Source organism: Petromyzon marinus, chromosome 24 (genome assembly GCF_048934315.1).
Source record: "Petromyzon marinus isolate PM22_M1 ecotype Great Lakes invasive population chromosome 24, UKy_Petmar_22M1.pri1.0, whole genome shotgun sequence".
Lineage (NCBI taxonomy): Eukaryota > Metazoa > Chordata > Hyperoartia > Petromyzontiformes > Petromyzontidae > Petromyzon > Petromyzon marinus.
Genome location: NC_133690.1, coordinates 12581867 through 12606624, shown reverse-complemented (window position 1 = coordinate 12606624; position 24758 = coordinate 12581867). Strand labels below are relative to the sequence as shown.

Sequence of the window (24758 nt, the reverse complement as noted above, 5' to 3'; positions counted from 1 at the left end):
AGCTCTTTTTGACAGATGTCTAGTAACTTATTGTGTGCCACACAGCGACAGCTGCCACGGGGTGGTCCACTGCATTAGGGCGCCTCAGGACGTATAGCATGGGAAGTTTGCTATAAATATTAAGTGATGACGAAAACGATAATGAAAAAAATTATGACGACAATGGTGATGGCGATGATGACGACCTCCATGATTATGATGACGACAACGACAAAGACGACGACGGTGATAATGACGATGATGACGACGATGACGACGATGACAATGACAATGACGACGTTGATGACAGTGATGATGACAACGACGGTGATGATGATTATGACGACGACGTTGATGATGACAGTAATGACGATGGTGACGACGACGGCGACGGCGACGACGACGGCAATGACGACCGACCGACCTAATCCTTTCCAGGTACCAAAACCTGCTGTGGTCGAGGAGGGCCTTCTCGGAGAGCATGCTCGCCTACGGCCACAGCTTCGTGTACATGCCGGCCTTCTCGATGCGCGCCGCCACCGAGTCGTCGCTGCGCGTCTACCACACGCTGCACGACTGCCACCAGAACCAGACCACCGTGTTCGCCAACCCCGGCTTCCTGCACAGCGCGGGCACCTTCTGGATGGATAACGGCGTGCGCGCGACGCGTCTCTCGACGGGCATGTTCCTGGTGAGCGCCGCCCTCGGCATGTGCGAGGACGTTCACCTCTACGGCTTCTGGCCCTTCAGCGAGGACCTGAGCGGCCGCGCCATCAGCCACCACTACTACGACGACGTGCCGCCCCTCTGGTACTACCACGCCATGCCCGAGGAGTTCGAGCAGCTGTGGATGCTCCACCAACGGGGCATCCTGCGCATGCACCTGGAGCAATGTGACCCGTCCGAGTAACCGTCGCTCTCTCGTCACGCGAGTTTGTTTTTATTTTGTTTGTTTGTCACAGCTGTCCGGACCCGCGTTGTGAGGTTTCTGCCACGTTCAGGCGAGTCGTGCCTCTGTGTAGGTTTTCGTCGATGTGCTCGATAGCTCTGCGATCTGAAGAGTTTTTTTTTTGGGCTGCGCCTCGTTCGGGATGCCACCTATCCTGGTTTTCCCGAGGTTAAACTCACGTTGAGGTGGCTGCCCCAGTTTATTTTTGTGTTCACGAAATATTTTCGGATGCAAAAAGAAAACGTTCCACAATAATAAACCAATTAACACAATGTGTGTATATGTAGTGCTTTAACCCCTTGTTAGTATCGACAGATATTCTTCCCATGATGTGTCCCGTGTTTTTATTTGTACCTCAGAGGTGGCAGCCCTCTACCACGTGTCATTCCCCGCGATGTCTCCCAGCACGTGGAGCAATACGTTGGGACGCTGTGCCAAACAGCACAGAGTACAACCCGAAAAAAAAACATCGGAGAGAGAAGAGCATAACCGCCAATTACCTATGCAGCCGTACTGCTGGGATATTGCGAGGGCCTGGTTGACGTGCTGCCAGTTGTTTCCACCCCTTTTCGCCTGAATGTGGCAAAAAAATGTGCCAATGTCTCCGGTTACCTCTACCATGGAGAAAGTTCGCCAAGGGTCCGTGGGGTTTTTTTTGCGAATTCTTTCCCTGTCAAGGTGTAGTGATTGGGGGGCCCTTCCCCGTCGCGTGTGAGTTTTTGGGGGTGTTTGGTTTTTTTCTCTCGGTGTTTACCCAATCAGGTGCTGATAAGCGCCGTAGGCGTTCATGAACGGAGTGAATTTTCATTCGGGTGACTAAAAGTCCTCGCATGCTGTCGCGCGCTCGCCACTGAGCCAGTGCGCTGCCGACGTCCTCGATTTCTCCCGGTAATTTGCGTGTAAAATGATCTTCTTGCACCTGTCGGCTGCACATCGGGTGTGTACAACAACAACAACAACAAAAAAACGCCCCAACATAATCCACAAAAGTCACGTCGCTGTGAAGCGGTCGTCTTTGCCCAAGATAATATACACGCTAAAAATATCTGCAGCCGAGTGTATAATTACGAAAAACACATCTCCTTACGCGACCGCATTTTTCCACGGCTACCATGCGTGGGGGCTAAAATGTTTTCAAGGCCTCTCTCATCACGTGGTTATATGAGATAAATGTTTTGTTGGTCGCATTTAATAAGTGACCGTGGTGGCCCCACACAGGTCACCACCGCAGGTGATAGATTGTGGAATATTTCTACATGGGGGGCTGTGTGACTCTGGTGGCCGCGCCGGTTGTGTTCCTTTGAGTTGTTCAAAAGCAAAAAATATATAAATGCTCAGAATCTTTCCGCATAATAACCTCTTATCAGAGCAGGGGCCCCCTGCAAATATTAACTATAGTGGAGTTATTCAAATAACCTCGTTTGTCGTTTCTGGTAACTGAGCAACCGCCTGTTCATACTTTGGGTGGACGCCCAGAATTTAAGAATGTAAGCACTGCGGGATTATCGCTCTCATATGCGTGTGGAACCCACCCCCTCCACCACGCAACCCCCAACTCCAAGCTACGCAGTCACCTATTTTATTTTTTATATCTCTAATTAAAAATAACTAAACGTAGATTGAAGTGCAAAAGATGAACTGCGTTGTCTTTTCACCCGAGTGTGTTGACAAATATAAATTGGGTGTGGGTGTTCACGGCCACGGGGGGGAAAGGACTTCATAGGTGCTGCTCGCTAACAGCATTTGCCCCAATAGTCTGCTTAAAGGCTATACGGGGGGTGTTTGTCTTTAGGGAGTGGTAGTGTAGCGGTTAGCACACTGTTCTACAAACCTGGTGACCCGAGTTCGATTCCCGCTCACGGCCATCACCAGTGGCGATTATCTGAACCAGTCCTGGGCCTCACCTAGGTATATTCAGCCTCAAATGAGTACCCGGTGTGGTGTGTAAAAAAACATCGCCACTGGGGAGACAAAGGCGGTCAGGCGTGGTGCTGGCCACCCACCCCCCTCGTTTTTGTGCAGTTCCACTGGGGTTGGTGAATTGTTGCTACGGACTGAGCGTGCTGTGTCTGCCAATTGATCGTTTCCTCCGATATCAGGTCACCTCCCTGAGCACGAGAGGCAAGACCTGTGACCCTTTTGAGATTGGAGAGCTCAATACGCGGTACTTACACCAAGGCAAATGTAATGGGTGCACCAACGTGCCGTGTGGGAAAACCCGTGTCCCCGCTAATGTGGGGGAACGGCATCGCAGTTCCTGTTGTCCACTAGTTTAGTCCCCTTATCCGTGGGAAGTATTCACGGATAATAGGAATGTTTGAAGGTAATAGGAAGACGATCCCCAGTCAGTATGGGACAGAGGTCAGTGACCAAAATAATAAGAAGAGGCATTGTTTTCTAATTCAGTAAAAATGCCAATATTTCAAGAGCCGCAATGCGTGTGGTGAATACAGGACGGTGCTCCTTAATAAATTACGTCACGAAGCAGTTCTTAAAGAGCCGCATAATAATGCATAGAGGGGTGGATAATTATACGTACGCACTCCACAGATTCTGCAGACAAAAGGGGTTGCGGGTAGAGGAGTTCCCCGATAAGTGAGTTAACGAATAAATCTTACCCGAATTTTTTTTTTTAAATAGCTCCAAAAACAAAATTGTCCTGTATAAATGTTTGTTTATCATTGTGTCGGCTTCGTTTTAAGCGCGATCGTGGTCGTTTTGAAAGTTTGCAGAGTGGAACAGGGTTCATGGCACCTGTGTGGCTGTCGTCCAGATAACCTCAACCGTCAAAGCCCAGCGAGGTTCCGTTCATTTGCGCCACACGACAGATGTCCGCAAGTAGTACCGGCATTTTGTCTGACATTTGCCTCCCGTTAGAGGCGTAAGTGTTTCGTGCAGCCATATAGCAAACACATCATTCAGAATCAGAATACCTATTTGCACTGGAGAAATTCGATGAGCTGAACGGCTCTTTTTCACAGATGTCCAGTAGCATTATTACATTGATATCAACAGCATTTTCACTCGTGCAAAATGATGCACATGTGGCTAATGGGCCTCGTAGTGTGGAAGTGGGAACTCCATATTCATGGTTAGCGAGATCCAGTTGGCAGCAATGGATTTGAATTGTGTTGGTATAAAGGTCCAACCGCAACATCCCAATGAATTCCACACTTTTCGTGCACTTTTTTGTCATCGTCTGCAACAAGCGGCACCGCTGTTCAGCCCGCAGAGCTTCGATGTCAATGTCCGTTGCTTGGTTGTCCTTGTGAAAATAATAACGATTGGCAGTGGATTTTTTTCCCCCAAAAAATGTCAAGGCGTAGTACTGTGAAGTGTGCCTTGTGGATTGCGAAAATGCTGGGGAGGCCACTTAGGATGAGTGCTGCTTCATCATGCACATGTTTTCAGGGATAGGCTAAATGTCGAGTCGAGCGATAAATATCGGCAAAATGTTCACCCTTTATTTGTAAGTTTAACGAATCAGATGCATCTGACTGTTGAGTGTTTGGCATGCAGATATGTATTCTTTTTTTTTACAAGAAGCCGTTATGTTCATCGCATTCAAACTCCCATAGAGCAATGACACAATTTCTTCAAAGAGCAAGTGGCCAAATCTCCCGAGCAACACTCCCCTGCATAACGAGTCTTGAGACCCGATGAAGCTATTCCCGTATGATGAATGGATCCGTGTAATGCACTGCATTTAAACATTGTCTGAAAAAAGACTGCCTCGTGTTAATGTCTGCCAATCTACAGTTCAGTCCGGCTACTTTATTGATTGTCATTTAATTTCAAGGCCCAATTAAGGACCCAGCGCATTTGATGGAATTTGTTTGAAAGTGTGCTGACATTGCCATGATCTTAAAAAAATTCCCGAAAGTGATTAAATTGCCATGACCTTTATAAATACCTGACGGTAAAGGTGAATTGACACGTGAATTGGAATTCCCAGCCAGAATTGGACCTTTGCCAGAAATCCACTTCCTGCGGCAGAGGCAAATCTCACTCTCTGGCGTGCGTATTGTCTGGCATGGTGTCCGACGTATCGCTGGTTCCTGATACTCCCGATACTCGGAGTGAAACATCGGACATCAATCCAAACAACACGTTGTGCTTATGAGTAAACACGTCGGCACAGCCACGAAAACCTACGCGTTAATTAGAGGCGAATAACGAAAATTCCAAAAATGGTTCACGAGAGAATGTTGCCACGTGACTGCAGATTTTACATTTCCACCGCCCTTATTACGTCCCTGATTAGATTCTGATGAAAGTAAATACCTTTGCGACCGGCAGGGGGATTACTCTTCAACAGCTTTCCCTTTTGCAAACATCAATCACTCGTGACAACATTTCCAGGCCGCCCTTGAACATCGGCAGTGCTTCATCTATTATTCAAACGCAGTGCAAAGTTAAGAGCGGCAGTGGACACCCGCTTCAGGGATTCGCCTTTACGACGGCTCGTTGCATACCTGCGCAGAAGCGGGCATCCCGTGAGCGCTTCTTGGAAAGTGAAGACTTCGCCGTGCACAGCAAACGCCCTCTCACGACTTGACGAAACAACAGGCACATTGTGGAATACACCGAGCGCTGCGTGTGGCAGTGTGGGTTTTTTTGCGACTTGAAGCAGACCAGTGACACCTCGACGTATGAAGCAGATGCGTTCCTGGAGCTTCCTTCGTACGTCGAAACCTCGCACGTTGAATAACTTGTAACATTAGCGCTGTGCGGATGCGTTCACGGCCTTCGCGAATTGCCATTTTATTAAACAAAAAAAACTTCTTAACTCACCATTCGTATTGTAAACAAGGATAATCTATGTTGATGATATTATATTTTATAATGCGCGGTAGTTTAATATATAAACTGACGTAAATACAAGAAATCGCGATGCGTAATGCTCAATAACCCATTACCTATTATATTTATATTATTTTTATACAGCACCGTAGCTCGATATTTCAGTGTATTTACTAATTTACTTTGAAATGTTTTGCTTTCTGTTTATAATATTAGTAATAAATCCAAAGTTCGTGATACCGAAACCACGTTGATCGAATACACCCATTTCAGAATCAGAATCTCAATTTAGACTGGAGAAATCCGAAGAGCTGTGAAGCTCTTATTTTCACAAATGTCCAGTATGGGCTTGTTAACAAGTTCCAACAGCAAACTTGACAAAAAAAAAACCGACAGCGGTACGAAGATCTAGAAAATGGTGAGTCACGAAACATAAATAAATATCACACGCATTAATTATATGTCGAGGCATTACTGCACACGTGCGTTCATGCGTTGTTGGCGTGCACCATTAGCGATCGCACGCAATTACAGCCCCGTTGAACGATACGCTTCGCGTTGGTCATCATGAAAAGTCGAAGATGAAAAGTCGAGTCGCCTTCAAGTTAGGGTTGCCGCGCGACACACAGTTTATCGGGCGATATGAGACCCATGATAAAAGTTTCATACGCTTTGCTAAATATTTTAACACGGCGATTATCATGACTGGGTTTTTTTAATCTTTGGTTTTGTAAAAAAAATATTTAACAAAGTAACGATTATTAATGTTCACGTTGAGCTGTCATTTGTGACCAGGTCACTTCAGAAACATAGCTATATGGCTCAGTGGGCCTTACCTGTTGAAATACAAAAATAGTTTTAGTTTGTAGTTTACATCATAGCATATCAATTACAACCTCACGAATTCTTACTGCATCCCAGCCATCATTCATCAGTCAACACTGGGACATAATGCATCACTGTCCCCCGCACAGCATTGATAGATACGGTTGGTCGATGTGAATGGCTGTGTCTGTACCATGGCTGGGACTTGAGAAGTCTACACAGAGTGCTTATGGCATCCCGATGAACCGAAGCTACAGCCGATATATGTAGGTCGGTGTCGGAGCAGGGATAATGCAATTGGGAGCGAATGCTAAATGTACGTCCTTTATCAGAATACCCTTTAAAAATGTTTTATTTTTATTTGCCCATCATGTAGAAGATCACAATTTCTGCCGAAGTTGGAATCCTGCTGCCGTCATATCTCTGCTGGAGCAGCCCGTTCCTACTGCAATGAGCTCGATATTATTAAATTCAAAGCTGTAGGGTTGATTGAAGATCCAGCGCTCACTGAACTCACTCTGGTCACTCGCCGGCAGTCAGTCATTAGCCTTCTATCGCTACTACCATGGTTAATGTCCCATAAACTTTACTTCCTGATTCCTTCATTCTTGTTGAGCACTTGGTCTACCAGACTGCTTCCGCTCATCCACGCTGTGTTCAACCACCACACGACAGGACAAAACGCTTCTATTACAGCTGCGTCCCTTGAATTGCTTTAATTTGGAATTCCCTGCCAATGGTATATTTTTGAAGTCCTCACAACCTTGCTGAATTCAACACGTGTATGAATTATTTTCTATTCTATCTGGACTAGTGCTGTTTTTTTTTTACTGGCCTCTTGGAGTTGTGGGCTTGTGCCCAGAAACTGTGATACACAAAAAGAAGAATGACTTTCTAAGTTTGGCTGATGTGGCCTCGATAGAGCAGGGGATGTGTTTTTCGTTTCTCCCTTCCTCTTGTGCCATTTAATTTGAGGACATTTTGCTTCGTTTTTTGTGGCACTCACGTGAAATCATACGGTTCGCTTGAGGTTCCGGAGTAACTTCAAACAATAAAACGACCGATTGAGATACGTAAATTTTACAGCAAATATGAGGTTAATTATTTATCCCGTAAATGTATGTGTATGTATGGTGAACTTCGTACTCATGGTACGTTGCCAACCGGAGGTGCGGTGAAGTTATTACATCTTTACCTCTGCAGTTTATGTAAAGCGTTGTGTGGCACCGCTGTCAATAGCTTGCGTGGGAGTGCGTCTCCTTGCCTGACTCCCCTTCTCATGTGCACTACCTTACATTTTTGTGATTTTTTAAATCATTTTTCAATTATTTTTTTTAATATATAACATGTTGCCCTTTGGTTTGTGAGAGGAGTGGTAGTAGCGACTTGTGAAGGCCTACAACCAGCAGTGGATTAAGCATGGCTGTGATAATGACGGCAATGACGATGTTGACGACGACGACATTAAATCAAGCATGGGGAGAACTTGGGTAAATGTCCAGCGTTACTCCTGCGTAGCTGGAAGGGACTGGGCAGTCGTGTAGAGATCTTGTCCAGAGATCTGTTTTTTTTCTTTTAACAGACCAGTTCATGAAGCCTGTCTTCGCCAGTGAAAAGTTTTCAATACATTTAATAATCAAAGTCGAGTCGCCTTCAAGTTAGGGTTGTCGCGCGACACACAGTTTATCGGACGATATGAGACCCATGATAAAAGTTTCATACGCTTTGCTAAATATTTTAACATGGCGATTATCATGACTGGGTTTTTTTAATCTTTGGTTTTGTAAAAAAATATTTAACAAAGTAACGATTATTAATGTTCACGTTGAGCTGTCATTTGTGACCAGGTCACTTCAGAAACATAGCTATATGGCTCAGTGGGCCTTACCTGTTGAAACACAAAAATAGTTTTAGTTTGTAGTTTACATCATAGCATATCAATTACAACCTCACGAATTCTTACTGCATCCCAGCCATCATTCATCAGTCAACACTGGGACATAATGCATCACTGTCCCCCGCACGGCATTGATAGATACGGTTGGTCGATGTGAATGGCTGTGTCTGTACCATGGCTGGGACTTGAGAAGTCTACACAGAGTGCTTATGGCATCCCGATGAACCGAAGCTACAGCCGATATACGCAGGTCGGTGTCGGAGCAGGGATAATGCAATTGGGAGCGAATGCTAAATGTACGTCCTTTATCAGAATACCCTTTAAAATGTTTTTATTTTTATTTGGCCATCATGTAGAAGATCACAATTTCTGCCGAAGTTGGAATCCTGCTGCCGTCATATCTCTGCCGGAGCAGCCCGTTCCTACTTCAATGAGCTCGATATTATTAAATTTAAAGCTGTAGGGTTGATTGAAGATCCAGCGCTCACTGAACTCACTCTGGTCACTCGCCGGCAGTCAGTCATTAGCCTTCTATCGCTACTACCATGGTTAATGTCCCATAAACTTTACTTCCTGATTCCTTCATTCTTGTTGAGCACTTGGTCTACCAGACTGCTTCTGCTCATCCACGCTGTGTTCAACCACCACACGACAGGACAAAACGCTTCTATTACAGCTGCATCCCTTGAATTGCTTTAATTTGGAATTCCCTGCCAATGGTATATTTTTGAAGTCCTCACAACCTTGCTGAATTCAACACGTGTATGAATTATTTTCTATTCTATCTGGACTAGTGCTGTTTTTTTTTTACTGGCCTCTTGGAGTTGTGGGCTTGTGCCCAGAAACTGTGATACACAAAAAGAAGAATGACTTTCTAAGTTTGGCTGATGTGGCCTCGATAGAGTAGGGGATGTGTTTTTCGTTTCTCCCTTCCTCTTGTGCCATTTAATTTGAGGACATTTTGCTTCGTTTTTTGTGGCACTCACGTGAAATCATACGGTTCGCTTGAGGTTCCGGAGTAACTTCAAACAATAAAACGACCGATTGAGATACGTAAATTTTACAGCAAATATGAGGTTAATTATTTATCCCGTAAATGTATGTGTATGTATGGTGAACTTCGTACTCACGGTACGTTGCCAACCGGAGGTGCGGTGAAGTTATTACATCTTTACCTCTGCAGTTTATGTAAAGCGTTGTGTGGCACCGCTGTCAATAGCTTGCGTGGGAGTGCGTCTCCTTGCCTGACTCCCCTTCTCATGTGCGCTACCCTACATTTTTGTGATTTTTTAAATCATTTTTCAATTATTTTTTTTAATATATAACATGTTGCCCTTTGGTTTGTGAGAGGAGTGGTAGTAGCGACTTGTGAAGGCCTACAACCAGCAGTGGATTAAGCATGGCTGTGATAATGACGGCAATGACGATGTTGACGACGACGACATTAAATCAAGCATGGGGAGAACTTGGGTAAATGTCCAGCGTTACTCCTGCGTAGCTGGAAGGGACTGGGCAGTCGTGTAGAGATCTTGTCCAGAGATCTGTTTTTTTTCTTTTAACAGACCAGTTCATGAAGCCTGTCTTCGCCAGTGAAAAGTTTTCAATACATTTAATAATCAAAGTCGAGTCGCCTTCAAGTTAGGGTTGTCGCGCGACACACAGTTTATCGGACGATATGAGACCCATGATAAAAGTTTCATACGCTTTGCTAAATATTTTAACATGGCGATTATCATGACTGGGTTTTTTTAATCTTTGGTTTTGTAAAAAAATATTTAACAAAGTAACGATTATTAATGTTCACGTTGAGCTGTCATTTGTGACCAGGTCACTTCAGAAACATAGCTATATGGCTCAGTGGGCCTTACCTGTTGAAACACAAAAATAGTTTTAGTTTGTAGTTTACATCATAGCATATCAATTACAACCTCACGAATTCTTACTGCATCCCAGCCATCATTCATCAGTCAACACTGGGACATAATGCATCACTGTCCCCCGCACGGCATTGATAGATACGGTTGGTCGATGTGAATGGCTGTGTCTGTACCATGGCTGGGACTTGAGAAGTCTACACAGAGTGCTTATGGCATCCCGATGAACCGAAGCTACAGCCGATATACGCAGGTCGGTGTCGGAGCAGGGATAATGCAATTGGGAGCGAATGCTAAATGTACGTCCTTTATCAGAATACCCTTTAAAATGTTTTTATTTTTATTTGGCCATCATGTAGAAGATCACAATTTCTGCCGAAGTTGGAATCCTGCTGCCGTCATATCTCTGCCGGAGCAGCCCGTTCCTACTTCAATGAGCTCGATATTATTAAATTTAAAGCTGTAGGGTTGATTGAAGATCCAGCGCTCACTGAACTCACTCTGGTCACTCGCCGGCAGTCAGTCATTAGCCTTCTATCGCTACTACCATGGTTAATGTCCCATGAACTTTACTTCCTGATTCCTTCATTCTTGTTGAGCACTTGGTCTACCAGACTGCTTCCGCTCATCCACGCTGTGTTCAACCACCACACGACAGGACAAAACGCTTCTATTACAGCTGCGTCCCTTGAATTGCTTTAATTTGGAATTCCCTGCCAATGGTATATTTTTGAAGTCCTCACAACCTTGCTGAATTCAACACGTGTATGAATTATTTTCTATTCTATCTGGACTAGTGCTGTTTTTTTTTTACTGGCCTCTTGGAGTTGTGGGCTTGTGCCCAGAAACTGTGATACACAAAAAGAAGAATGACTTTCTAAGTTTGGCTGATGTGGCCTCGATAGAGTAGGGGATGTGTTTTTCGTTTCTCCCTTCCTCTTGTGCCATTTAATTTGAGGACATTTTGCTTCGTTTTTTGTGCCACTCATGTGAAATCATACGGTTCGCTTGAGGTTCCGGAGTAACTTCAAACAATAAAACGACCGATTGAGATACGTAAATTTTACAGCAAATATGAGGTTAATTATTTATCCCGTAAATGTATGTGTATGTATGGTGAACTTCGTACTCACGGTACGTTGCCAACCGGAGGTGCGGTGAAGTTATTACATCTTTACCTCTGCAGTTTATGTAAAGCGTTGTGTGGCACCGCTGTCGATAGCTTGCGTGGGAGTGCGTCTCCTTGCCTGACTCCCCTTCTCATATGCGCTACCCTACATTTTTGTGATTTTTTTTTATCATTTTCCAAATGTTTTTTTTTAAATATATAACATGTTGCCCTTTGGTTTGTGAGAGGAGTGGCAGTAGCGACTTGTGAAGGCCTACAACCAGCAGTGGATTAAGCATGGCTGTGATAATGACGGCAATGACGACGTTGACGACGATGACATTAAATCAAGCATGGGGAGAACTTGGGTAAATGTCCAGCGTTACTCCTGCGTAGCTGGAAGGGACTGGGCAGTCGTGTAGAGATCTTGTCCAGAGATCTGTTTTTTTCTTTTAACAGACCAGTTCATGAAGCCTGTCTTCGCCAGTGAAAAGTTTTCAATACATTTAATAATCAAAGTCGAGTCGCCTTCAAGTTAGGGTTGTCGCGCGACACAGTTTATCGGACGAAATGAGACCCATGATAAAAGTTTCATACGCTTTGCTAAATATTTTAACATGGCGATTATCATGATTGTTTTTTTTATCTTTGGTTTTGTAAAAAAAATATTTAACAAAGTAACGATTATTAATGTTCACGTTGAGCTGTCATTTGTGACCAGGTCACTTCAGAAACATAGCTATATGGCTCAGTGGGCCTTACCTGTTGAAATACAATATAGTTTTAGTTTGTAGTTTACGTCATAGCATATCAATTACAACCTCACGAATCCTTACTGCATCCCAGCCATCATTCATCAGTCAACACTGGGACATAATGCATCACTGTCCCCCGCACGGCATTGATAGATACGGTTGGTCGATGTGAATGGCTGTGTCTGTACCATGGCTGGGACTTGAGAAGTCTACACAGAGTGCTTATGGCATCCCGATGAACCGAAGCTACAGCCGATATACGCAGGTCGGTGTCGGAGCAGGGATAATGCAATTGGGAGCGAATGCTAAATGTACGTCCTTTATCAGAATACCCTTTAAAATGTTTTTATTTTTATTTGGCCATCATGTAGAAGATCACAATTTCTGCCGAAGTTGGAATCCTGCTGCCGTCATATCTCTGCCGGAGCAGCCCGTTCCTACTTCAATGAGCTCGATATTATTAAATTTAAAGCTGTAGGGTTGATTGAAGATCCAGCGCTCACTGAACTCACTCTGGTCACTCGCCGGCAGTCAGTCATTAGCCTTCTATCGCTACTACCATGGTTAATGTCCCATAAACTTTACTTCCTGATTCCTTCATTCTTGTTGAGCACTTGGTCTACCAGACTGCTTTCGCTCATCCACGCTGTGTTCAACCACCACACGACAGGACAAAACGCTTCTATTACAGCTGCGTCCCTTGAATTGCTTTAATTTGGAATTCCCTGCCAATGGTATATTTTTGAAGTCCTCACAACCTTGCTGAATTCAACACGTGTATGAATTATTTTCTATTCTATCTGGACTAGTGCTGTTTTTTTTTTACTGGCCTCTTGGAGTTGTGGGCTTGTGCCCAGAAACTGTGATACACAAAAAGAAGAATGACTTTCTAAGTTTGGCTGATGTGGCCTCGATAGAGCAGGGGATGTGTTTTTCGTTTCTCCCTTCCTCTTGTGCCATTTAATTTGAGGACATTTTGCTTCGTTTTTTGTGGCACTCACGTGAAATCATACGGTTCGCTTGAGGTTCCGGAGTAACTTCAAACAATAAAACGACCGATTGAGATACGTAAATTTTACAGCAAATATGAGGTTAATTATTTATCCCGTAAATGTATGTGTATGTATGGTGAACTTCGTACTCACGGTACGTTGCCAACCGGAGGTGCGGTGAAGTTATTGCATCTTTACCTCTGCAGTTTATGTAAAGCGTTGTGTGGCACCGCTGTCAATAGCTTGCGTGGGAGTGCGTCTCCTTGCCTGACTCCCCTTCTCATGTGCGCTACCCTACATTTTTGTGATTTTTTAAATCATTTTTCAATTATTTTTTTTAATATATAACATGTTGCCCTTTGGTTTGTGAGAGGAGTGGTAGTAGCGACTTGTGAAGGCCTACAACCAGCAGTGGATTAAGCATGGCTGTGATAATGACGGCAATGACGATGTTGACGACGACGACATTAAATCAAGCATGGGGAGAACTTGGGTAAATGTCCAGCGTTACTCCTGCGTAGCTGGAAGGGACTGGGCAGTCGTGTAGAGATCTTGTCCAGAGATCTGTTTTTTTTCTTTTAACAGACCAGTTCATGAAGCCTGTCTTCGCCAGTGAAAAGTTTTCAATACATTTAATAATCAAAGTCGAGTCGCCTTCAAGTTAGGGTTGTCGCGCGACACACAGTTTATCGGACGATATGAGACCCATGATAAAAGTTTCATACGCTTTGCTAAATATTTTAACATGGCGATTATCATGACTGGGTTTTTTTTAATCTTTGGTTTTGTAAAAAAAATATTTAACAAAGTAACGATTATTAATGTTCACGTTGAGCTGTCATTTGTGACCAGGTCACTTCAGAAACATAGCTATATGGCTCAGTGGGCCTTACCTGTTGAAACACAAAAATAGTTTTAGTTTGTAGTTTACATCATAGCATATCAATTACAACCTCACGAATTCTTACTGCATCCCAGCCATCATTCATCAGTCAACACTGGGACATAATGCATCACTGTCCCCCGCACGGCATTGATAGATACGGTTGGTCGATGTGAATGGCTGTGTCTGTACCATGGCTGGGACTTGAGAAGTCTACACATAGTGCAGGTGTCTTATGGCATGCCGATGAACCGAAGCTACAGCCGATATACGCAGGTCGGTGTCGGAGCAGGGATAATGCAATTGGGAGCGAATGCTAAATGTACGTCCTTTATCAGAATACCCTTTAAAATGTTTTTATTTTTATTTGGCCATCATGTAGAAGATCACAATTTCTGCCGAAGTTGGAATCCTGCTGCCGTCATATCTCTGCCGGAGCAGCCCGTTCCTACTTCAATGAGCTCGATATTATTAAATTTAAAGCTGTAGGGTTGATTGAAGATCCAGCGCTCACTGAACTCACTCTGGTCACTCGCCGGCAGTCAGTCATTAGCCTTCTATCGCTACTACCATGGTTAATGTCCCATAAACTTTACTTCCTGATTCTTTCATTCTTGTTGAGCACTTGGTCTACCAGACTGCTTCCGCTCATCCACGCTGTGTTCAACCACCACACGACAGGACAAAACGCTTCTATTACAGCTGCGTCCCTTGAATTGCTTTAATTTGGAATTCCCTGCCAATGGTATATTTTTGAAGTCCTCACAACCTTGCTGAATTCAACACGTGTATGAATTATTTTCTATTCTATCTGGACTAGTGCTGTTTTTTTTTTACTGGCCTCTTGGAGTTGTGGGCTTGTGCCCAGAAACTGTGATACACAAAAAGAAGAATGACTTTCTAAGTTTGGCTGATGTGGCCTCGATAGAGTAGGGGATGTGTTTTTCGTTTCTCCCTTCCTCTTGTGCCATTTAATTTGAGGACATTTTGCTTCGTTTTTTGTGCCACTCACGTGAAATCATACGGTTCGCTTGAGGTTCCGGAGTAACTTCAAACAATAAAACGACCGATTGAGATACGTAAATTTTACAGCAAATATGAGGTTAATTATTTATCCCGTAAATGTATGTGTATGTATGGTGAACTTCGTACTCACGGTACGTTGCCAACCGGAGGTGCGGTGAAGTTATTACATCTTTACCCCTGCAGTTTGTGTAAAGCGTTGTGTGGCACCGCTGTCAATAGCTTGCGTGGGAGTGCGTCTCCTTGCCTGACTCCCCTTCTCATGTGCGCTACCCTACATTTTTGTGATTTTTTAAAATCATTTTCCAAATGTTTTTTTTAAATATATAACATGTTGCCCTTTGGTTTGTGAGAGGAGTGGTAGTAGCGACTTGTGAAGGCCTACAACCAGCAGTGGATTAAGCATGGCTGTGATAATGACGGCAATGACGACGTTGACGACGATGACATTAAATCAAGCATGGGGAGAACTTGGGTAAATGTCCAGCGTTACTCCTGCGTAGCTGGAAGGGACTGGGCAGTCGTGTAGAGATCTTGTCCAGAGATCTGTTTTTTTCTTTTAACAGACCAGTTCATGAAGCCTGTCTTCGCCAGTGAAAAGTTTTCAATACATTTAATAATCAACCTGATATATTTTTTTACAATTTTAATCTACGATCAGACACTAACAACTACTCCAAAAATGTGGTATTTTTACGTAAAAAAAACACGAAAATTGGTCACGACTTGATTCAGCTTATATTTAAAGACGTACCCATCGTAAACCGCTCGATTGAAAGATTCCGTCCTCATTTCTATTATAAAGAACAATTTTTAATGAACTTAATACTCTACGAGAGGAAGCCCCGTTTTCGAATTTTTCAGATTTGAACATCATGAATTGCGTATTTATTTCATCCAAAACCGCTTGAATCCGAAATATCTCAAATACCCAAATGGTTCTCGCTTTAATTTGATTCACTGTTTAGCGGTCTATCAAACGGAAAAAAACCGCAATCTTATATTTGGAATGGTTTCGGAATGACACGCACATACATGTTTATGGGGCACTTAAAATCGAGATTTGGGGGGGTCTTTAAATGGAAAATCTCGTATTTCAGATTTTTTTCCTGTGGTTTGTGTCCTAAAAGCTACCCATGTACAAAATTCCAGCTTTCTACCTGGTCGGGTAGTTCCCTAGAAGTTATTTTTTAAACATGCAGATTAAGGTATTTATTTATATATTGCATAATAATCCTTGGTCACTGTTTGCTTGCACATCCTGGTCAGGCTCTCTGAAGTGGATGTGGACGTTGACCTTGCGAATTATGGTGGGCAATTGGCAATGGTGGGCAATGTCCTACTTTTGTTGCTAAGTTAAAGTTCATCTCTCCGCTCAAGCTGACATTGAGCATGAATTCTGCACTTGAGCATGACTTATGCGGGTTTTTTGTGTGATTGCACAACGGATTCTAGCTAACGTGACGTGGCTAAAGTGGCAATCGAGCCCTACTGTGTGCATAAGAAGCCAAAGTAGTTGTGTCCCGTAACTCTAATGATCTTGGAATGGAGATTACGGTGTGAAACGTTTCAGCCTGTGGACGTTTGCTGGTTTATCCAAGTATGTCTTGCCCCCCCCCAACGGCTGAGTTAGTTCGAAGCAAACCCCCACGTATATGACAATGGCCGCATCTTGCGTTGTAGGCGGAACGTGCAGGTGTAACCCACACAACTCTTTCTCGTGGGTTCTCAAACTTTGGGACTAGAATCAGGGACCCCCCCCCCACCGGTCACGCCTCTCTGTCACAATGTTCGATGTGTGCATCCAAGGTGGATGGGTTCACAAAAACAAGTGGTGAGTGGGCTACACTGGCATTCTCTACACCTGCACAAGATGGACTTGTAACCCTTGCCCCCCCCCCCCCCGACATACTTATTTAACCCAAGATGTTGCCTGAAAACGCAGAATAAAGTTGTTATTTTAAAACAAAAATACTTAGACTGCACCCAATGTGACGAATGTTTTGTTGGTACAATCATGGCACAATAAGTGTCGTGCCAATGTTTTCAAATGTGAATGTACTAAGTAGCTTTTAACGTAATTTTTATCGGATTATTGAGAGCGGAGTCACGTGATGAAAATTAGACGGTTTTTTGCATGTGCTGTGTGGATCATCGGTCTGTGCGTTCATCAAAGGGACTGACGATTTGTCTCGTTCCAGGACGTAAATATATGCTTGTGGTGATTTTTCGCAACGAAAAGCCTTTGATTATTTTTTAAGTGCACCTATATGCTCGAGTAATGACAATACGTAATCAGTATGGAAATATAACAATCCTGCATGTTAATTGAAAAAAAAATATTTTTTTGTTAAGCTTTAATTTCTAGCAACGATTTTACGTTAATGTTTTTTCTCTCACGTGACTTCATTCCAGAAATGTAATGTCTCACCTGAGAATAGATGTACGATTCCTCTTCTGAAATCAATTCAGAAGTGTACTTGTGTCTGCCTGTGTGTGCTCACATCGTCCGCTTAACCCATCAACGCCAACCTTTTGAAAGGGGCCGTCTGGTCGCCAATGAAGTTGTCCAGTAGCTACTAAAGTGCCAAAACCCTTCACACTGTGAAGGAGACTGGGTTGGTGCTCCAAATTCACAGCACGTCCCTTTTACCACAATGCACTCGGAATATTATCACATATTGGCTAATTCATGGCTGGAACTTGACAGGAATGGATACAATGGCCTTGCTGCTACAGAAGTTATGTACGTACGTTGGACTTCTTTCGCACCATCCATAGCCAACCGTGCTGATCGGTTACCTCCTCTTAAACTTGCCTGCTACTTTGCCTGGTTACCATTTAACCTTGAGCCGTGAGATATTTAGTATTTTTTTGTTCGGTTTTAAAATCCAGGCCGTGCTCCTAAGACGTCACCCCCCCCCCCCCACGCACAGTTACATTGTACACAGCTGTGACATGTTCGCAACTGACCAAATTTTTTGTCAGATGTTAGGAGTCACCTAGAAGCAACTGATGTTAACAGGTTTTGTGTTCGCCAAGATGACATGTACAGGGTGGGGGGGGGGGGTCATGGACTCATTGTTGGCCAACTTGAGCAGTTAACCTCTCATTCACCTACATCGGCCTCAGGAGTTGGACACACTTTCCACTGCACATCTAAAATGCCCTTTAATACAATTGGCAAGAGCAAGCCATCGGCACTTGTGGGTGCCATTTGCCAGAGACTAAATGTATCCCCCCCCCCCCCCTCATGTGTTTCCCCACAGGAACGAGTATGTATTGTTCCCCTTGGACGAGATGTTATTCCTACATCCATGCATTTCAACTCAAACCTTAATTTTAAACACGACTTTCCTGTGTTAGATGTTCAACGTGAATGTACTTTTGCACCGGACCAACAGTAAATGTGGCATCTAACAAACAACCCTCGCCTGACCCCACCATGTGTTTGCTGGTGGGAAGAAAAAAAAACATTCCTTCCCCTGGGAATAAAAACATTCAACATTCGATTACTCTGTAACCTGCATCTCAATTAAAATCATTGTGAACTATATTGCGAAAAAATGCGTCGTTTTCCATTATTTCTCATGGGCTGCACATAGTGCAATAAATAACATAAATATAATTTATTTAAAATAATAGTTTAAATGTTAACGGTAACATATTTGTCATATATGGATAAATACGTTTTAATTGTAAAGAATATGTCCTGCTAAAGTGAGCTTTGAGGAATTGTGCATCTCTCGTTTATAGCCCTGAGCCAGTTGGAATTTCCACATTCCTAGACCGGGGCAAGGACAACCACGGTTGGCTTTCCCGCAAAGTGCTACGCATAAAACTTGCAAGTTATAACAGCACAGCAATCCATAGATCTAAATGAATCTTACGCGATGTGTTTGTGTGCAAGGATTTATGTTGTAAAATATCCTGCAAATTATTTGACAATTACTGTATATGCCAAGGTCACATTTAGGCTATAACGGCATCACAAAAACTGCACACACGAGGGATGGGAAAGAGAAACGATGCAAATAAAATGGTGAGCAAAGGAAAATTATTGTTGGGGAGACACAACTGGGAAAACATACATCACTATGTGTGTATGTTGATCTTCTTTCGCACCGTACGTAGCCAATCGCGCTAATCGGAGGTACGGGGGAAGGACAACAAACTAAAGCACAAAAAGGGCAATTTATGTTGACCAAGGGCAATTTATTGACGAGTGGGTTCCAGGGCTGGGTCAAATATCACCCGCTATTTGTGTTAGTCATGCCCATGAATTAAAACTCACATACCAGTGCGTGAACCACTGTGCCATGACTCCATTCAGGCATGGAAGTGTGTAGTTTATTTAGACTGGCAGCATAGTTTTTTTGTTACATACTGTACTGATTAAAATACCACCCCCTACCCAAAGATCACCCGAATAGCCGGAACAGACTGTTGTGGTAAGTGATGTTAGCCAGCACCTATTCAGGACGGCACGGCACAGGAGGGGGTCGGTGGCCAACACCACGCCCGGCCGCCTTTGTCTCCCCAGTGGGGATGTTTACACACCACGTTCTGATTTGAGGCTGAGTCAATCTAGGGGAGGCCCAGGACCGATTCAGATAATCGTTACTGGCGTTGGTCGTGAGCGGGAATCAAACTCAGGTCGCCGGATTCGTAGCGCAGCGTAGCGCTAATCGCCATACGAACCGCTCCCCATTGCTACCACCATCACTCTCACCTCCACAATCTCGGCTCGTCATTCGTTTGTGCACCAGAAAGAGGGGGCAGCATTTCACGACCGATCCCCTGTCAGAAAGACCAAAGGGCAATAAAAAAATGAATAGACATCCCTGACATGAAAGGTTTCCCAGTGTCACCGCCGGCATTCCATCCTGCAAAATCGCGAGCAACGGTGTGTGCTATGTCTGTGGAGACGGAGCGTGTTCCTAGGAGCGTGTTCCTAGTAGGAGTGTGTACTTAGTAGGAGCGTGTTTCTAGTAGGAGCGTGTACCAAGGAGCGTGTTCCTAGTAGGAGTGTGTTCCTAAGAGTGTGTTCCTAGTAGGAGCGTGTTCCTAGTAGGAGCGTGTACCTAGGAGCGTGTACCTAGGAGCGTGTTCCTAGTAGGAGCGTGTACCTAGGAGCGTGTTTCTAGTAGGAGCGTGTACCTAGGAGCGTGTACCTAGGAGCGTGTTCCTAGTAGGAGCGTGTTCCTAGTAGGAGCGTGTTCCTAGTAGGAGCGTGTTCCTAGTAGGAGCGTGTTCCTAGTAGGAGCGTGTTCCTAGTAGGAGCGTGTTCCTAGTAGGAGCGTGTTCCTAGTAGGAGCGTGTACCTAGTAGGAGCGTGCTCCTAGGAGCGTGTTTCTAGTAGGAGCGTGTACCTAGGAGTGTGTTCCTAGTAGGAGCGTGTACCTAGTAGGAGCGTGCTCCTAGGAGCGTGTTTCTAGTAGGAGCGTGTACCTAGGAGTGTGTTCCTAGTAGGAGCGTGTACCTAGGAGCGTGTTCCTAGGAGCGTGTTTCTAGTAGGAGCGTGTACCTAGTAGGAGCGTGTTCCTAGTAGGAGCGTGTTCCTAGGAGCGTGTTTCTAGTAGGAGCGTGTACCTAGTAGGAGCGTGTTCCTAGTAGGAGCGTGTTCCTAGTAGGAGCGTGTTCCTAGTAGGAGCGTGTACCTAGTAGGAGCGTGCTCCTAGGAGCGTGTTTCTAGTAGGAGCGTGTTTCTAGTAGGAGTGTGTTCCTAGTAGGAGCGTGTTCCTAGGAGCGTGTTTCTAGTAGGAGCGTGTTCCTAGTAGGAGTGTGTACCTAGGAGCGTGTTCCTAGTAGGAGCGTGTTCCTAGGAGCGTGTTCCTAGGCATAGACGTTCGCGCGCCGCGTGCACAGCGTGACAGCAACTCGTGAGGATCCTTCTGGGGTGGGGGAATTCACCGTTGTGTGAAATTAAATGTGGCAGCTCATGTGTGTTTTTTTGTCGTGCTCTTTTCTCAGCTGTGCCTTCAATTCCCCCCCGCCTTCGCAGAGATAGAGGAAGGTGAATCCACTTCAGACCGTTCAAAACAGCTGTGTGGCAAACAGACTGTTCAATTTGAGTCCGCTTTATTTCATCTGCAAGACCTTTTAATCCTGCTCCAAGCAATTTGTTAAACCTGGACTCTGCACACACACACACACTTAAAACACCTTTCAGTCGCGTAAAAGAACGTGTTTTCCTGCTATCATTTGGATTGGTTATTGCGTCTTATGCTAGACATGAACATTTTCCTGTTTTATAACTCAAAATATTGTCTGCGCTGCAATTAGGGCACTCTGAATTATCTTTACACTGCGCAGGCAAAATTCAACCGGATTATACTGCCCATTTCAAACCGCAAAGGTTGTGTTTGTAGCAACAGTCACATGCCCCCTTTATATTTTAAAAAATACTAAATTATTATTAAACTACCGCGCGTTTATACTTGTTTTGTGCCAGCTGCATTCTTTCCTCCTCATTTTGTAAACGACCCGTTGACCTAAGAAGGACGGTAAGTCCGACCGAGTGTGAATGACACGTTTGCTGGGCAGATACGCAGAAGTTGGCTCTGTTTCAAGAAACAAATACAATCCTAACATGGTTTATATAGGAGTATTATTTATAATATTACATGGATTTAAACATGTTCACTTATTCAATTACACGAATGGTGTCATTCATTTACCGTACTTTCTCCTACGTTGAATCTAGTTGTTTAAAACTAACCCAGCCAACTAAAATTGAGTATCTGGTTGCGGTGTGCAAACATCGCCACTGGGGAGACAAAGGCGGCTGAACGTGGTGCTAGTCACCCCACCCGTGCCGGCCTTCGTGGATGCTCGCTAACAGCAGCACTTGCCCCAATAGTATGTTAAGGCTATACGGGGGATCTTTGTGTCTGTGTGGCGTTGTTTTTGTGTGCGTGCACGCGTGGCCCGTGTGTGTGCAATTGTGTTGGTTCATTGCACTCCTTCCGACAAGCAAACCAGCACCAGAACTCAAGGTAATTGAAAATAAAAATGATGATTTTGTTCTATTTATCTTACTTTAATTTTTTTATTTCAAGCTTTTCGTGACTGCAGGGATTCATATTATTGGTTCTTTCGGTAAAGTCACCCACGTAGAAGGGAAACAATACAACAATAAAAAATATAATACTTTATTTTACGTTGTGTTTACTCTACAGTATATTTGTTTACAGTGTTGCACGCAAACGTACAATATTTCTTCTTATTTATGAGTTCAGAAATGTTGAATCGAAACACATTCTAAAACACCGTATGGGCATTGTATTTACATAGAGTGCATTGTAGTGTTCTGACTTGCGTACCGTTCGAATTACGAACGAGGCAGAGGACAAACAAATGTGTGCATAGGTCGAGGACCACCCGTAGATTACACACTTCCTTTAAACATCATATACAAATATTTGTTATATCCAAACAAATCACCCTTCCAGGAATGTAAATGCATACACGGATAAGTTTCGTCCAATATGTTCGGCACTTTCAAGTCGATCGGGCGAACAAGGCGCTCCGACATAACGCAACACGTGCAACGATATGCCGCTTGCAAATAGTCAAGGACTGTGGCCAAGTCCCAGTCATTGCAACGAAGCAAGCAAACAGAAGCACAGTCACATCAAAGGTTATGACGCCTGCATAGCTTGCTCTCGGCACGTATACGCACTGGGCTTTGACATCTATCCCGCAGCCATGGCAACGGAAGACGGATGATGAAGGGGAACTGGAGCGTGCAGGAGTAGGAACCATTGCGTGGGAAGGGAAGAGTGGGAACAGCCCTGCTGTGGCCTCGGGGTGGCGAGATGGCAATGGCTTCCAAGATGCCTTCATCCAGCAGTGGATGGATCATGGCTGCTGCTGATGATGATAATAAGGATGACTATGTACTCAAAGAGTGATAAATGCAGGAATTTTAATGCGTGAATTTCATTTCACCCGAAACCTATAACCACGGTGGCGAGATGTTAACTACCTCGCCTGCTATACAGGAGTTCGTGGGTTCGATCCCGACCCTGATGCCTGCTGTATACTTGGAGTTTGCAGGTTCTCTTCCCATGGCCGCGTGGATTCTTCTCCGGGTCCTCCGGGTTTCCCCTCCGCATTTAGAGACATGCGTTGAGAGTATTTGGCTGCTATAAATTTCCACGTGACAAGCCACTTCGTTGAGCGATCATGTGTGGCCAGGTCGTTTCTGAAAAAGAGCTGTAAAGCTCAGTGGGTCTTTCCTTTTACAATAAAAAAATAAATCGTAAAATCGGTTTGCAATTCTACATTTCTGGCATTTGGATTCCACAAATGCAAATAATTTGAGCCATTGTGGTCGAATGATAGTGTTACTGGGTCGTGATTGTTGTGGGGGGGGGTTTTTCCCCATAAGTTGTCCTTGCATTGGAACTTTGGGGAAATTCCTTAACGAGCATTTTCTTTTCAATGCAAGAGTAAAGGCATATACCTGAAGAAAAAACCGCGCTCGTGAGGAGACAATCGAGGTACCCAACGATGGTAGAAAAACATAAATGTGCTTAGGGGCCGTCCATAAATGACGTCACGCGATTTTGGACGACTTTTGACCCCCCCCCCCTCATCACACGGCGTCACAAAAAGTCAGACCCCCCCTCAAATATGACGTCACAAAGCTCTGCCCCCCCCCCCCCAAAAAAAATCCATTTTGAAAATAAAACATGATTCAAATCGCTTTCAAGTATTGTCATTGTAGTGCGTATATTTAATGTGGCGCTGCACTCTGATGTTGTAGGAGTGTTGTTATAATAATTAGTGTTGTTATAACAATTCTAGATTTATTTAAAGTTGCGCATTCTGATGTGACGTCACATTTCTCAAACTGCTCCCTCCCCCACTTCGTCACACATCGTCACAAATGTCTGACCTAGTTGCATGACGTAATTTATTGACGCCCCTTAGATTTTAATGAAGCTACGTATTTAAAGCCCATTACCAAATCACCCAAATTGTGCTCGGCCTTGTCAGCTCTTGGAAGCTGACCGGGGTGACGCCTGGACAGTACTTGCTTGGGTGACTACCGTGAAACACGATATTGTTGTAGGCTGCGGGGTTACAATTTTTAGCAGAAGATGATAGTGCAGCGAAAGCCACAATTATTCGACAATGTTATTATTATTCGACATGGCGCCGATGATGGCAGCCTCGGCCGGTTGGTGCGCCCTGTTTTGTCCAGTTTTGTCTTGTTTTGTCTTGAGAGGGGCTTGCTGTTCAACACACTCGTGCTGGTGAGAGAGGCCTGCTGTTCATCACACCCGTGCTGGTGAGAGAGGCCTGCTGTTTTGGGGCCTGCTGTTCATCACACCCGTGCTGGTGAGAGAGGCCTGCTGTTCAGTACACCCGTGTTGAGGGGCCTGCTGTTCAGCACACCCTTGCTGGTGAGAGAGGCCTGCTGTTCAACACACCCGTGCTGGTGAGAGGGGCCTGCTTTTCAGCACACCCGTGCTGGTGAGAGGGGCCTGCTGTTCAGCACACCCGTGCTGGTGAGAGAGGCCTGCTGTTCAGCTCACACGTGTTGAGGGGCCTGCTGTTCAGCACACCCGTGCTGGTGAGAGGGGCCTGCTGTTCATCACATCCGTGTTGGTGAGAGGGGCCTGCTGTTCAGCACACCGGTGCTGGTGAGAGAGGCCTG

At 44.6% G+C, this 24758-nt stretch overlaps 1 protein-coding gene across 1 annotated transcript in view; it reads left to right on the top strand.

The window, feature by feature from the left end:
• LOC103091726 (alpha-N-acetylneuraminide alpha-2,8-sialyltransferase) overlaps positions 1 to 21030 on the top strand; it is a 48211-nt gene extending 27181 nt beyond the window's left edge. The window contains exon 6 of the mRNA XM_076069414.1: positions 418 to 21030. Coding sequence (XP_075925529.1) covers positions 418 to 889 — 472 coding nt within the window. The 3' untranslated portion in view covers positions 890 to 21030. The remainder of the gene's footprint in view (positions 1 to 417) is intronic.
• The last annotated feature ends 3728 nt before the right edge of the window (positions 21031 to 24758 follow it).